The sequence below is a fragment of the Prionailurus viverrinus genome, chromosome A2 (genome assembly GCF_022837055.1).
Source record: "Prionailurus viverrinus isolate Anna chromosome A2, UM_Priviv_1.0, whole genome shotgun sequence".
Taxonomy (NCBI): Eukaryota; Metazoa; Chordata; class Mammalia; order Carnivora; family Felidae; genus Prionailurus; species Prionailurus viverrinus.
This window is the reverse complement of record NC_062562.1, coordinates 114617898-114629974: the sequence shown is the minus strand read 5'-3', so window position 1 is coordinate 114629974 and position 12077 is coordinate 114617898. Positions and strand designations below refer to the sequence as shown.

General features: G+C 39.4%; 1 protein-coding gene across 2 annotated transcripts in view; it reads right to left on the bottom strand.

Moving 5' to 3' along the window:
• DNAH11 (dynein axonemal heavy chain 11) overlaps nucleotides 1–12077 on the bottom strand; it is a 355616-nt gene that overhangs the window by 101543 nt on the left and 241996 nt on the right. For both annotated transcript variants that reach the window (XM_047849106.1, XM_047849105.1), the window contains exons 57-60: nucleotides 10488–10634; nucleotides 3988–4101; nucleotides 1804–1947; nucleotides 1008–1190 (exon numbers count right to left, since the gene is read on the bottom strand). In XM_047849106.1, the coding sequence (XP_047705062.1) occupies nucleotides 1008–1190; nucleotides 1804–1947; nucleotides 3988–4101; nucleotides 10488–10634 (588 nt within the window). The remainder of the gene's footprint in view (nucleotides 1–1007; nucleotides 1191–1803; nucleotides 1948–3987; nucleotides 4102–10487; nucleotides 10635–12077) is intronic.

Below are 12077 nucleotides of genomic sequence, written 5' to 3'. Positions count from 1 at the left end.
CTACCTCTCTCTCTCAAAATAAATACATTAAAAAAAAATCACTTTGGGAATGCTTTTGATTATACGTGGAATTTCCTCAGTAATTCTATTTTTGAATATAATATATAACTGTCTAAGAAAAAATAAGACAGTTCTTCAGAGTTAAGGGCATGCATTGTTCCCTTTTTACATACAGTATTCTGCCAAGTGCTAGGAAGACAGGTGGCAGACAAGAAGTATCTGATAAATGAAAGACTACATTAAATTATATTCTATCTCTACGATGCCCGAAAACGCAAGCTTTAGATTCAACCATAACACAGGCAAAAGTGTATTTGTGATTAAAATACTAAAGCAAAAAAAGGGGAGAGGGCTATTTCCTCATCACATTGAGTCTACAATGGTGTAAAATTTTTCACTGAGAGTAGGGATTAAGTTTGAACATGAATTGAGACCTGCGGTTGGTTCAAGTCAACACAAAATTAATATTTTAGTGTAAATAAATATAATTTATCTGGCCAGCAAGTTTTTACCTAATCAAATCACTTGCTGCTATTTGATCTAAAGTAATTGATAATGCTACCCTAAAAAAAATAAGTTTCAAACATTTCAAATATCCTCCTCTATAGAATTCTGTTTAAATTTTTTTTTCAACTTTTTTTATTTATTTTTGGGACAGAGAGAGACAGAGCATGAATGGGGGAGGGGCAGAGAGAGAGGGAGACACAGAATCAGAAACAGGCTCCAGGCTCCGAGCCATCAGCCCAGAGCCTGACGCGGGGCTCGAACTCGCGGATCGCGAGATCGTGACCTGGCTGAAGTCGGACACTTAACCGACTGCGCCACCCAGGCTCCCCTATAGAATTCTGTTTAATCGGACACTTTCAGGTCTCATTCTTAGGGTTTTATCTTATTCAGATAATTAAATATCAAATTATATAACTTTTTCTTTTTTTACCAGTATGGAAATTAATATCTTTATGGTCCTTGTGAGTAACACCTGTAAACCATCAGATTAAGACTGATACCTCGTAGAACTTAACGATGTTGGTGACCCAGGCACAGAGACCAGCTGCTGCAAAAGATTTGGTCCGAATCAGGTTTGGATTGAACTCTGGGTCTTTCAAATACTGCTCATTTACTACTTTCAGACAGTTCTCTGGAATGTGCTCTTTGTCATAGTTAATTAACGCTTGCAAAAAATCATCAACCTGTAAAGCAAAAAGACTTATTGCAATGAACCCATTTCGGCTGCAGAGAAAATTCCAAGATCAAAAGTTAAAATCAGCTTTTAGGACTCACATTACAAAGGCAAAATTGGCAAGCTGCATTTATCCTACTGTTTGACTTTTTCAGTCTTTGTAGTAGGAAGTGAGAATTAGCAATGGACACTTTTAAAATCTCTTCTATCCCAGGGTAAAATACACAGGAGGCATTCACATTTTGAAGAAAAGACAGAAAAGAAAAAGAAAAACACATACCCCAAAGCCCCTCTGCCTCACCTTCTCGTGCATTAGCAACATTTTCCCAGCATAAGAAACCCATGTAATTTTCTCCCTCCTACACTTAACTGCTTTCATAATTTTGCAAATAGTTAGCAACCTTCCACGTGCTGCTAGTGTTGACCTAGGTCTGCTACAACCCCAAGCTAACCTCCAACTTGGCAAACAAAAATTCTCTAAGTCTAGAGAACACACAGTATGTTACACTCGATAAGGATGCAGGTGATTTCCTTCAGTTTGAACAGCTTTTGCTGTCAAATATGACCATGGTACTAAGAACACAAAGTGTCTAGGATTTTCATCTTGCCAGGCTGTCTGATACCTTTCCCATGAAGACTTTAGCTGCTTTCCAACTTCGGTCTTTAGGCACTCTGCCCCGGGGAGCCAGGAGGACCATCACAGCAGCCGTAACGTTGGTAACGGCGTTCGGTGGGTTGGGAAAGACTTTCAGCTCAGTGAGATTGCCCTGAAGAAAAAGCACACCCACAATGAAGACCAGGGGAGGTCTGGGGAAGAGCCGTTAGCTGATCAAGCTGGTCTGTCCTCTCCGTGTCACACCAGTCTCAGCTTGGCAGTTTTTGCCACCCAGTGATTCCACCTTGGGACCCCAGGAGGTTCACTTTTCCCTGGACACTTTTCTGATACTTCGGAAACAACACTGGTCTTATTGGCTTCCAAAAAATTCTCCCTCTGATATACCAGCCCCGCAGAGCCTTGCTCCCTGAGCCCAGGCAATTTGATAAACAAAGTTTTGAAGGTGTTTATGGGTTCTATCCCACCTACGTAATACGTCTACATTTTAACCAGGGCCTCCCAGAAACATCAACCCCTTGGTCCAGAGCCTCTTGGTTTTGTTTTTTCTGCACAAGAAATCTCTTCCATTGTACTATGATGCCTCTCAACTGGGAAGCTACCTGTATTGCTTGAACCTGCTCTCTGGACAACTTCTTAATCTCTTCTGGTCAAAATCTTAATTTACTCCAAAGACAACATTAAGGGTATAACCTCCAAGTGTTAAGGCAAATACTTTGGGGCAGGAATTAATCTTATGAGTAGTATACATAAAAAAAAAACAAAGTATTTCCTGCGACATGTCATAAACTACCGCATATACTCTTGCTTACAAAACCTGATTCAACCTCATTCTTCTCCATTACCCCAAACTGCCTATTTACTTGGGAAATGACTGCAAAGAAGGGAAAGGATGTGAAAATGAAGCAAAACTTAAAATGTATTAATAGTAACTGAGAGCTAGCTAACCTCCTTCATAATTTGCAAATATCTTCATCTTTTTTATAAATACAGTGAGCTTTATATTTAAGTGACATTATTTTGTCTAGGTGACTGATAATACATTTGAAGATAGAGTTTCAAATACAGAAAAGCACAAAGAAGAAAATACATATGCAAGTGCTGAGGGAAAAAAAAACATAAAATTCCATTACTAAGAGATAATCAGTTACTATTATTGCTTATTTTTTCTAATTTCTCAATGCACAAGCATGTTCTTACAAAAAAATCATATTGTATATCCTATTTTGTAATCTGCTTTATTCACTTAATAGATCACGGACATTTTCTCATGTCACTAAATACTATGCAACAATATTTTAATGGAACCAGAGTATTTGAATACATAAAGGTCAATCTTCTATCATGGTATATTTATATTCTTTTAAAGTTTTCAGTTTTATGCTAATACTGTAAGAAATATCCATGTAGATAATAACTTTATGATCATAGTCAATCGCTTTCCTCAAAAAAAGAAAAAGAAAACCTTAGAAAAAGCAGGTGAATATTTTTTTGAAAGGCAGTTAAAGTCTGGATCCTCTACTCTTTGAAGTTGAATCTTAAGAACGTCAGGCTTGGTAATCCGCCGGATTCTCCCTGGAGGCCCAGTAGAACCCAGCACAAAACCAGCTGCAGGCTCCTAAAATAAATTGCCCACAATTCTACTTTTCCTCACAATACCCATCTGACTATCACAGATGATTTTCTCCTCGGGGAATTCAAATGCTCAATGAGGTTTTGCTAATAAGGTGAAACCAGGAAAAGTGATGTGAGCCAAAACTAGGTATCTTTGTTCCTAGTGCACTGCTCCTTTCATGAGGGTGTCTCGTTAATGCCACTTTTTATATCTGGAGGAAATAAAGAATCTTCACTTAGTTCTTAAAGCAACACATAATATGACAACTGGATTTGCGCCAAATCCAGTTGCTAACAATAGAACTGCCTCTTATGAAAGTATAAATCCCATGGTGTTGCAAGTATTCAAAAGGAGACTTGACTGTCAGGCTGTGGCAGGACAGACTCCCGCATGGGAAAGGAAGTCACACTATTAATGATGACCTCGACGTTTGTTCCCACTTCAGTATTTTGTTGGACTCATTTTCCTTTCTAAAAACTCTTTGGTTGCACAGAATTCACTCTGGGTCCTGTTATTCAAACTCTGAGAACGTTTAAAAACTATTTGGAGGAATCCCACAAGCCCTGTGATCATCTTTACCCTGTTGAGCGTATTGAGGGCAGCTGTTGCGGCCACCAGTGCGGGCTCAGCCTTGAGTACGTCGACTTCACACTCCCGCTGTTTCTGGGACACTTCAGTCTGAATGGCTGTCACCTAATCAGAGAGGAAAGCACACAAACCCACAAACACAAATCACCACCTGAAATTTCACTACTGAAGAATGTAGGCTGACTCAGATGCGCTGTTCAACAGTTCATCTGGTTCTCTTTAGAACAGGCGAGGAATGTGCCCTAAAGATGAATTTCTCTCAGTCTCAGTGTGTGCACAAAGCTTTGTATATGCATGAAATACAGTGACAAATCCCAATGCAAATGTACTCAAGTATCTAACTGCTCCAAGAAGGGCTTTGGCTAATCTAATTAAAAGGTGCTGCTAATAATAAATTCAAGGCAGCGATCCCTCTGCTCTTCAATTTTCTTTTTCTGAGTGTCCTGGATAAGTGGAAATCCAGTCTGGCTCAGTAACACCGACAGAAAACACTCTCGCTAGAAATCTCTATCTAATTTTTGTTTACATTTGCCTAAAAGCTATGTTGGCTAGTCTTTAAGAATAAATGTGAAGCTTTTTCTGTTCAACTGACTAGAAGATACAGTTATTTCTATGTATACTTAACCAAAGATACAATTTCTATAAAGACTAATTACTGGTTTCTCTAAGGACCTGGTAAGAAACTCTGGCTACAATAGCCCATTTCTGTCTGTCAATGACACTGATATCCACACTACCGTTGAAGGTCCAAGGACTTTTTTCATGTGCCCAAGAGGGTGTGGCATCAGTTTCGTGACATGAACACATATGTTATACATACAGGGAAGCCATGCTGGTAAACTTGAACCAAAACCAAGGGAGAAGCTTTGGAATTTTTATCCTCCTCGCCCTCTTAGGAGACATAACAGAATTTGAATGGGCAGGAAGAGTAAATTTTTGATCCCAAGCAGGAACTGCAGTTTCAAAGCTGTGCCATTGGGCACAGGGATCCAGTCACCATGGGGGATGGCTCTTTCAGCGACGGTGACTAGGGCATTAATGTGTGAAGAAAAGTGCATTTCTTCAGATGTGTTTGGAATGAACAGGTGTAACTATGCCATAAAATTAAATAGTGCTTACAACAAATTATATTGTCTACTACAGCTTTATTAGCAGTAATTACCATTATTCTGATTAACCATTATTTTGCTGTATACTGCACCTTTTATGAACATAATTGGTTCAGGGTAGAGATGTGATCTCTTGCCAATACATACACAGCTACTGTAATGTAAATAAGAAAACACTGCATGCTTATCGAGAACTACTCAAAAACCACAACCCTCAAAACTTCCAGGAATGGCCATGAAAATTCTAAGAATACATTTTTGGTGTGCTAGACAACACTGTTGCAGAACAAAGGGAGAGCAGAGGTGAGTGAATTAATACCTCAGGGTTATTTACCTTCTATAAGGATACAATCTATAAACGCTGTTTGTTATCATTTATAAGAGCATCATTTAAAATATGTGAACTTGAGAAATTTAATAGAAGACCATGGGGGAAGAGAAGGGGAAAGATAGTTTCAAACAGAGAGGGAGGCAAAACATGATAGACTCTTAAATACAGTGAACAGACTGAGGGTTGATGCGGGGGGTGGGGGAGAGGGGAAAATGGGTGACAGGCATTGAGGAGAGCACTCGTTGGGATGAGCACTGCATGTTGTATGTAAGCAATGAGTCATGGGAATCTACCCCCAAAACCAAGAGCACACTATACATACATACATACATACATACATACATACACACACTGTATGTTAGCTAACTTGACAATAAATTATATTTTTAAAAAAAATAATAGCCAAACTTTAGAGAGAGAGCCCAAATGTCCATTTGACTGATAAATGGATAAAGGAGATGTGGTATATCTATACAGCGGAATATTACTCAGCCATCAAAAAGAATGAAATTTTGCCATTTGCAATGATATGGGTGGAGCTAGAATGTATTACGCTGAGCAAAATAAGTTAATCAGAGAAAGACAAGTATTGTATGATTTCACTCATGTGGAATTTAAGAAATAAAACAGATGAACATATGGGAAGGGGCTGAGAAGAGAGGGGAAAAAAAGCACAAGAGACTCTTAATACAGAACAAACTGAGGGTTGATGGACAGAGGTCAGTGGGAGATGGGTAATAGGTATTAAGGAGGCACTTGAGATGAGCACTGGGTATTCTATGTAAGCAATGAATCACTGAATTCTACTCCTGAAACCAGTATTGCACTGCAGGTTAACCACCTAAAGTTTAAATAAAAAGTAACAGTAAAAAAATAATAATAATCAAGATAAAATAAAAATGGTCTCCATATTAGAGATTTTTAGTACTAGAAGAGTATCTTTTATTTATTTATTTATTTATTTATTTATTTATTTATTTATTTATTTATTTATTTATTTATTTCAAGAGAGAAAGAGAAAGGAGTGGAGAGGCAGAGAGAAAGGGAGAGAAAGAGAATCCCAAGGACTGATAGCGCCGAGACCGACCCCAGTAACCGAAATTGAGTCAGAGGCTTAACTGACTGACCCACCCACCCAGATGCCCGAAGCACTTTTAAGTGCTATTTCTGTGAGACTGAGAGTTGCTATTCTTCTCCTTCTGACTCCTTTACACTTCATGGAGTATCATTCCTTTGGGTAATTTTTATAATCAGGGCAATCTTGAATATTAATAAAAAACCCACGAAAGAAAATGAAAAAAAATACTCTAGGTTGGTCAGCTTTTTTTCACTCCCGATACCTTCTGCACACTTTTATTTACATGTCACATGCTACAATCACCATTACCACAGGAACCAACCCCCACGGGGACTGGATCCCGGTGACCAGTGCTACAGTTATGACACTAGAAGTTCCTAACTTACAACTTAAGTTAGAACTTAATTCTTCCTGCACAAGAATTCTAAGGTACATGTACAATAATTTGTGTATTTCAGGTGACACTGGAATAGTGAAAATACAGTGTATCTTAGTGACGTGGAGAGCCTCGAGCCTCACTGTCCAACTGCCTCCACACCATGACTCCTGGGTGGTGCTCAGCAAGGTTCAACCTGGGGAAGGAGGGAAGAGTGACACAGATCATTTGGAATGTGGGCTTTCTCTTGACTACAGTCTGTTAAAGCAGTGTTCGGGAGATACTCCCATTCTTGGGTACACAGAGCTTTTCTGCTGTTGGTCAAAAGCTCCTTGCAAATGGTTCATGAAATTTAATGGTGGGTCACATGGAAGAAGTGGAATAGCAATGGCTTAGTAGAAGCTGAAGTATGTCCACCCAGAAATTTATATGGCAAAGCCCTAACCCTAGTACCTCAGAATATGATTAAATTTTTAAAAATTTTTTAATGTTTATTTATTTTTTAGAGAGAGACGGAGCACAAGTGGGGGAGAGGCAGAGAGAGAAGGGGTCACAGAATCTGAAGCAGGCTCCAGGCTCTGAGCTGTCAGCACAGAGTCTGACGCGGGGCTCGAACCCACAAACTGTGAGATCATGACCTGAGCCAAAGTCAGCCACTTGACTGACTGAGCCACCCAGGCGCCCCTAGAATATGACTGTATTTGCAGACATGCCCTTTAAAGAGGTGATTAAGCTAAAAATGAGCCCATTAGGGTGGGCCCTAGGTCAGTTTAACTGGTGTCCTTATAAAAGGAGGAAATCTGAACAGGCACAAGAGACACCAGGGATGTGTACTCAGAGGAAAGACCAAGTGAAGACAGTGAGAACGTGGCCATGTGCAAGCCAAGGGGAGAAACCAAGCTTGTCAATATCTTGATCTTGAACATCCAGCCTCCAGAACTGTGAGAAAATAAACTTCTGCAGGTTAAGCCATGCAGTCTATGATATTTTTTTTCTAGAAGTCCTAGCAATCTAATAAACTGCTCTTATTTGCCTTCAGAGTATGAGAAATCCCAGACAGTCCTTCAAAACCCAGCCATACCCACATTTAGAATAGAAACACACAAAATCTGAAGACCATTCAAAATCAAGGAGGATGATAACTTTTGAGGAGATTATATTAGCCCTGTGATTTAGAAGGTACTTTAACTCATAAGGGTTACACTCAACAAAGAAAGCAATATGAAAGAGATCAGAGAATTTGGAACCTTAGAATTGGGAACTGGTAAACCAAACAGAGACGGAAGAAGTAATTTTCATAGGCTTCATGGCGCTGGGGTTACTTGAAGTCACCGCTGGTCATGTCAGCAGTTTGGATGGCTCTTGATGATTTTATGAATCTCAAGGAACAATTTTAACCTGCTCCTCTACAAGGACTATCAAGACACACAGAAAGGCAGTCAGTATTTGCTTAGTTATATTAAATATGGCAATGTACTTTTTAATAACTTCTCATGGGTCAAGACTTGAAATCCCAATTTTATAGGATCACAGTGCCCATATGTACCCATTTAATAACTATGTAGAACCTAGCACACTGCTGAACAAAATGTGAGCTCACAGCACATGCTGCAATTGATGAGTTCCTTGAATCTCTATACATGGTTTAGTTACAAATAATTCTCCTTCCATGAGCAGCCAGTTTAAAATAGTCCCTTCTAGGGGCGCCTGGGTGGCGCAGTCGGTTAAGCGTCCGACTTCAGCCAGGTCACGATCTCGCGGTCCGTGAGTTCGAGCCCCGCATCAGGCTCTGGGCTGATGGCTCGGAGCCTGGAGCCTGTTTCCGATTCTGTCTCTCCCTCTCTCTCTGCCCCTCCCCCGTTCATGCTGTCTCTCTCTGTCCCAAAAATAAATAAAAAAAAAAAAACGTTGAAAAAAAAATAAATAAAATAGTCCCTTCTAGCATCACCTTGATTTGATTTTTATCTTAGCCCTCATCACTAACCCCAAATCCCTTGTCACTTGTCTGCTGCCAGTCATTTCCATTATAATGTAAGCTACCTGAGGGTGCCTTGTATGTCATCTATGCTCAAGAGCCTAGAACTGTGCCAGGCAAAAATAGTTGCTCAGTTAGTATTTGTTATTGAGAATTAAGTAAAGTAACCACCAGGGGTAAAATGAAAATATGTTTATTTCTTGGTATAGATTAGATATAGAAAATGTCTTTTTCATGTTTGAAGAACTTCATAAAACAACCAGTCAGAAGAGTTCTCATTTGCTAAAGCATTTTTTCCCTCTTTGTAAGGATGATTTTGCCTTAGGAATTCACATACAAAATGTGAAAATACCTCTGGAGTGTTTTATGGATCTCTAAAAGGTATCTCGAGAGATAGATTATAATCTAACAAGTACTAGCACGCCACTTATTTGCGCAATGCTTGAAAAATATCCCTTGGGTGGAAATGGCTTATGATAATCACATCATATGGGATACCTAATTGCTTAACATAATATAGTACAATTTTAAGGACATCCTCTGCTTATCTGAAACTCAATGGAAACACTTATTAACAAATTAGGAATTATATGCCCATTGGCCATGCCAAATGTAGCATACAACTTTAAAAACAAGTATTAAAAAAAACTATTCAGCATTCTGATTTTCAGTGTGCAACTCAACTCTTTAGTTGTGTAAGCTACCAGTAAACATGCTCAATACCTATTAGAAAATAGGGGGGGGGAAAGCCCAACTCAATTGTCTATGAATGAATGGCAATACCACTAGAAGAACTCAAGTATTTCTGGCATCATAAAACACTAGGATAATAACATAAAAGCTACTGACTCAAAAGCTATAAACATGTTTATAATTTACCTTTTTTTTATCAACTAATCCCTGATTATAATCTTTTGTCCCAAATGAGAGAATTTATCTCAAACAAACATATTCAATTTCTAAACAAATAAGATATACAAAAATACCTTCCATTTGTGGCCCAAGGTCTGGCAAAAGAAGAGGACAAAGAAGTTGTATTTATTTCAGAATTGCCAGAAACCCAGGTACAAAGAAAGCAGAATCTGTATAATCTTAAGAGTAATTGTTTGCAACAGTAAAATGTAATATAAAATGCCAGGTTCTCAATCGAATCAAAAAGAAGAAATTTAGCTTAGGATTTAATAATAAACTCAAGTTGTATTATTAAAAGGAAAAATTTGAAAAACCATCTTGCAAAGTGATGGAATTGAGCTTTGTTAACAATTGAGTTGTTCAATTTGCCTAAAAACTGAAAACCTTTAGAAACCTCAGAGGTGACTTCATGACCTTTACTGTATTACAAATAGGCCTGATGTTCAAGATCCACATCCATTATATGCTTGAATGAGCTCAGTATTTATTGTTCTTTCATATCATTAAAAGAGCTAAAAGGGTGGGAAAATGCATAATGTAAAGAAAGGTCAAGTGGTAATCATGGTGTGAAATGCTGTTACATGTGTAACTATAATAATTCTTTAGATTTTATGCTCCCTGGAGAGGAAGTTGTTCAAAATTGTTCACCTACAAAGGTTTATTTTGTGCTAAATATAGCTCAGCACTCTAAATGGTGGAATTAGCCTGACCTTTCGCTCCTCAGCGTCGGCAATGGCCTTTTCCCGGCTCACTTTCTCCGTCTGGAGCCCGATCTTTGCGATCAGAGCTTCGGCATCACGATTTCTCAGTTGCAGCTCAGCTTCTTGAGAGGCAAGTCTGGCTTTCAGATCTCCCACCTGAAGGAAAAGTCACTATGTCCAAGTAACTTGCGTTGGGAACGGCAAATATCAGATACAGCTTATTTTTTTAAATGAGTTCACAGATCCCTATCAGCCTGCATCTTTTATCTCTTCCTCCCCTGTTCCGACTTTAGTCCCATGTGCAAAAACACAGCCCCGCTTCCCCTCCACAGAGGAACAAACAGCACAGTGTTTTCTGATTGCTTTCTGAAAAACGTAATTTATGTCAGCACCAGCTAGAAATTTACCTTCTCCCCTCAGTCTGTGCAGTCAGGGAAACATCAACAGCTGTCCCCACCTGCATACATGTCACTCAAGCACCTGTCACTCATGCCCCCAGCTTTTCTGGTCCTGTAAAGCTCAGGCTCAAGGCAGCAGAGGCCACAGGAAGACTTGCTTGGTGGCAAGCTGGAGGAACCATGGTTTGTGCTCTCCAACGGAACACCATGAAAGGCTCAGAGAAGTTGAGACATCGGTACTCCCCGGCCGTTATGAGTTACTATCAGTTTCATTGAATCCGTTACTCACTTTAATGGAAATGCCTACAGACAGGTCTATTCTCTTTCCACAAAATAGGAAATGGTCCTCTTAGTTTCTTCCACCGCATACAACATTCAACTTAACACCTACTACAGAAGGGCAAACCACAAGTGCCTTGTGGGCATCAGAAGGGGTGGGGTCAAAGAGCAGTGAGTGTCCTAGATGGGGACTGCTGCTCCTGGCCTCACTCAACTCTCGAGGAACTCAAGTCTTTCTGAGGCATCAACAAATTTATCTTCTCTAAAGAATGATTCTGCCCTCGTAATTGGGATTTCATGAGGTTCACAAGGTACCACTAGGTTCCTAAGTTTGAGAATCACGTAAAGCAAAGCAGAAGTCAAGTGCTGGGAAACAAACGTGACTCGGCTCTTGGAGACACATGGAAGCAGTTTTAAATATCATGAGCATTAGCTTAATTCCATTTTTTTTCCAGAAGTAGGTTACTATGTTTACAAAAATCAAAGAAGCAGAGAATAATTATAAACACTTATTTTGACTCAGTCGCTACAGGCACTCCAGGGGGTTCATCCTGTGGAACAACATCTCACTACTATATCCAAGGACTCTTCAAACCTCTGCTCAAATGGCACAATTACTACTATTACTGTTACTTTTACTAGTTATTATAGTTTAAGCTAAGATGGATTTTTTAGCCTCTCTGTGAACTCAGGGTAATAATGCACAGTGACATTGGCTTGTCTTTTCTTTTTAGCCATGGGAAACTAGTCGCATGTTAGGTTACAATCCAAAGAATCATCTAAGAGACTAGGAGGAAACTGTTATTTCAAGCCCTGATTTCCGTTTCTGAGGAAGCTGTTAGGTCTGAAGAGTCTAGTGACTCAAGCCCTGGGAGCGAGGCCTTGCCGTGAAGACAGGTCACTAAGCTATCTGTGATGATCT